We start from the raw sequence: 2,961 nt of genomic DNA, 5'->3' as shown, positions 1-2,961 counted from the left end.
GATGTAAAGTCATTACAGATACCTCAACAAGAATCAGTATCACTGATTCTCGTTGATGTATGACAGAAAACCACAAAATTCTGAGAGCAATTATCCTTCAATTAAAAAAAATAAAAAAGCAGACACTATTATTGAAAAGAAAAAAAAAAAACTTACCTCATTAAATACTAACTGTGGGGCCCTGGGCGCCGCCATCTTGGGGAACTGAGTGGCCCAATGAGCCGCGGCCCTGTGGGGAACGCAGGGCACGCACACGCAGGCAGGGCTCAACTAGGTCACGGCTATGGAGGCGCCCGCAGTCCACCTGCTGCCGTTGCTGCTGCTGTTTGCGCCCTGGGCCCTGGAGCCAGGCAGCACCTCTGCGGAGGCTCCGCCACTGGTCAATGAAGAAGTGAGGCGCACGGTGGACCTGAGCAGCCACCTGGCCAAGGTGACAGCCGAGGTGGTCCTGGCTCACGCGGGCAGTGACTCCTCGCCCCACGCTGCCTCCTTCCTGGTAGCGCTGGAGCCCAAGTTGGAGGCCCAGCTGGCACACCTCGGCGTGCAGGTGACGGGAGTGGATGAGGAAACCAACAGCCTGGAAGTACAGGAGACCAAAATTAACGGTAAAAGCGGGAGATTCTTCACAGTCCAACTCCCAGTTGCTCTCGATCCTGGGGCTGAGGTTTCAGTCGTTGTGGAAGCCGTTTATACCCACGTGATTCAGCCGTATCCAACCCAGATCACCCAGTCTGAGAAACAGTTTGTGGTGTTTGAGGGGAACCCTTATTTCTACTCTCCCTACCCGACCAAGACGCAAACCATGCGTGTGAAGCTCGCCTCCCCAAACGTGGAGAGCTATACCAAATTGGGCAACCCCATGCGCCATGACAATCTCCTGGATTACGGCCCTTTCCACGACATCCCTGCCTATAGTCAGGATAGTTTTAAAGTACATTCTGAGAACAACAGCCCTTTCCTGACCGTCACCAGCATGACCCGAGTCATCGAGGTCTCACACTGGGGTAATATTGCTGTGGAAGAAAACGTGAACCTGAAGCACACGGGGGCTGTGCTGAAGGGGTCTTTTTCGCGTTATGATTATGACAGATGGATAGATAGTGGCATCTCCTCCATCCGTTCTTTTAAGACCATCCTTCCTGCCTCTGCCCAGGATGTTTATTACCGGGATGAGATTGGCAGCATTTATACCAGACACCTCCTTATTTTGGATGACTCGGTGGAGATGGAAATGAAGCCTCGTTTCCCTCTCTTTGGCGGATGGAAGACTCATTACATCATTGGCTACAACCTCCCAAGCTATGAGTACCTCTATAATTTGGGAGACCAGTATGTGTTGAAGATGAGGCTTGTGGACCACGTGTTTGATAAACAAGTGATAGACTCTCTGACTGTGAAGATCATCCTCCCTGAAGGGGCCAGGAGCATCCAGGTGGACAGTCCCTATGAGATCAGCCGAGCCCCCGACGAGCTGCACTATACCTACCTGGACACGTTTGGCCGCCCTGTGATCGTGGCCCACAAGAAAAACCTGGTGGAAGAGCACATTCAGGACATTGTGGTGCACTACACCTTCAGCAAGGTGCTCATGCTACAGGAGCCCCTGCTCTTGGTGGCTGCCTTCTCCATTCTGTTCTTCACCATCGTCATCTATGTCAGGCTGGACTTATCCATCACAAAGAATCCAGCTGCAGAAGCCAGGATGAAGGTGGCTTGCATAACAGAGCAGGTCTTGACCCTGGTCAGCAAGAGACTAGGTCTCTACCATCACTTTGACAAGACGGTCAGTAGATACAAACAGTCCCGGGATGTGTCCCGCCTCAACAGTGGCAAGAAGAGCCTGGAAACGAAGCACAAGGCTTTGACCAGCGAGGTGGCAGTGCTGCAGTCCAGGCTGAAAACTGAGGGCTCCAACCTGTGCGACAAAGTGAGCGAAATGCAAAAACTGGACACACAGGTCAAGGAGCTGGTCCTGAAGTCAGCAGTAGAGGCCGAGTGGCTGGTGGCCGGCAAGCTCAAGAAAGACATCTACATCGAGAATAAAAAGCTCATTTCAGGAAAGCGACGGGAGCTGGTCAGTAAAATTGAACACATCCTGGATACCCTGTAGCCCTCCAGAGGGCAGGGTGGGCAGTGAACATGGAGGCCAGCAGATTATGGCTTCTGTATTTTGCAAAAGGTCTTCAAGGAAGAGAGAAGCCAGGCCTTGCCTCAAGCAACACAAGAAGCTTCGTTTTTATCCCTAAAATGTTCTTAAAAAACAAAACAAAACAAAACACCTAGATATCATTTAAAACAAAATATCTTTGAATTTTGAACAAAGAAGTTTTTGAGTTGGCTTTGTTTGTTCTGAAGCCTAGGATATTCTTTTCACCTCAAGCCCCTTGTTTTACACCCTTCTAATTCCTGAGATTTGGATATTTTACAAGCATGTGTATGTTTTTTAAAGCACATATGACCAAATGAAAATAAAGCTAAGGCTGTAAAAAAAAAAAACAACTCTATTGAGTCTTTGAAAGCTCTTATTCTTTGATTCATTGATTCCATTTCTGAACATCTAATCTTGAAAGTAATTCTAAATTCAGAGAAAAGGCGTTCATAATAGTATTGTTTAGCATCAATCTGGAAGTAACTAAGTGTCCCAGAAAAGCTGATTAACTAAATTGTGGTATATCAACCTGATGGAATACTATGCAGCCACTCGACCACTAAAGACTAGATAGCAAGGCAGAGATAAAATTTTATAATGTGAAAAAGCACAATAAAACTTCTAATTTTTCTGTGGTTTTTGCTATGAAAAGTTATGTCTGTACTAGTACAAGGAGCAGTGAAAACAGGTGATTTCTTAAGGTGCTAGCACTCCAAATCCATTGTTGTTACAGCATTGACTAGATGGTAAAAGAACTGGAGGTCCTGTCTCCCCTCCAAGAGATTAGATCTGAGTTGTCTCAGTCACCATGT

General features: G+C 47.5%; 1 protein-coding gene across 1 annotated transcript; it reads left to right on the top strand.

Annotated features, from left to right (window-relative positions):
- Positions 1-283: 283 nt before the first annotated feature.
- Positions 284-2,110, top strand: LOC128052564 (dolichyl-diphosphooligosaccharide--protein glycosyltransferase subunit 1-like). Its single transcript, XM_052645144.1, has one exon. It carries the CDS (start codon positions 284-286, stop codon positions 2,108-2,110), a length of 1,827 nt encoding a protein of 608 aa, XP_052501104.1.
- Positions 2,111-2,961: the final 851 nt, after the last annotated feature.

The sequence above is a fragment of the Budorcas taxicolor genome, chromosome 8 (genome assembly GCF_023091745.1).
Source record: "Budorcas taxicolor isolate Tak-1 chromosome 8, Takin1.1, whole genome shotgun sequence".
NCBI lineage: Eukaryota > Metazoa > Chordata > Mammalia > Artiodactyla > Bovidae > Budorcas > Budorcas taxicolor.
The sequence above is the reverse complement of the archived record's forward strand: the minus strand, read 5'-3'. Positions and strand labels throughout refer to the sequence as shown.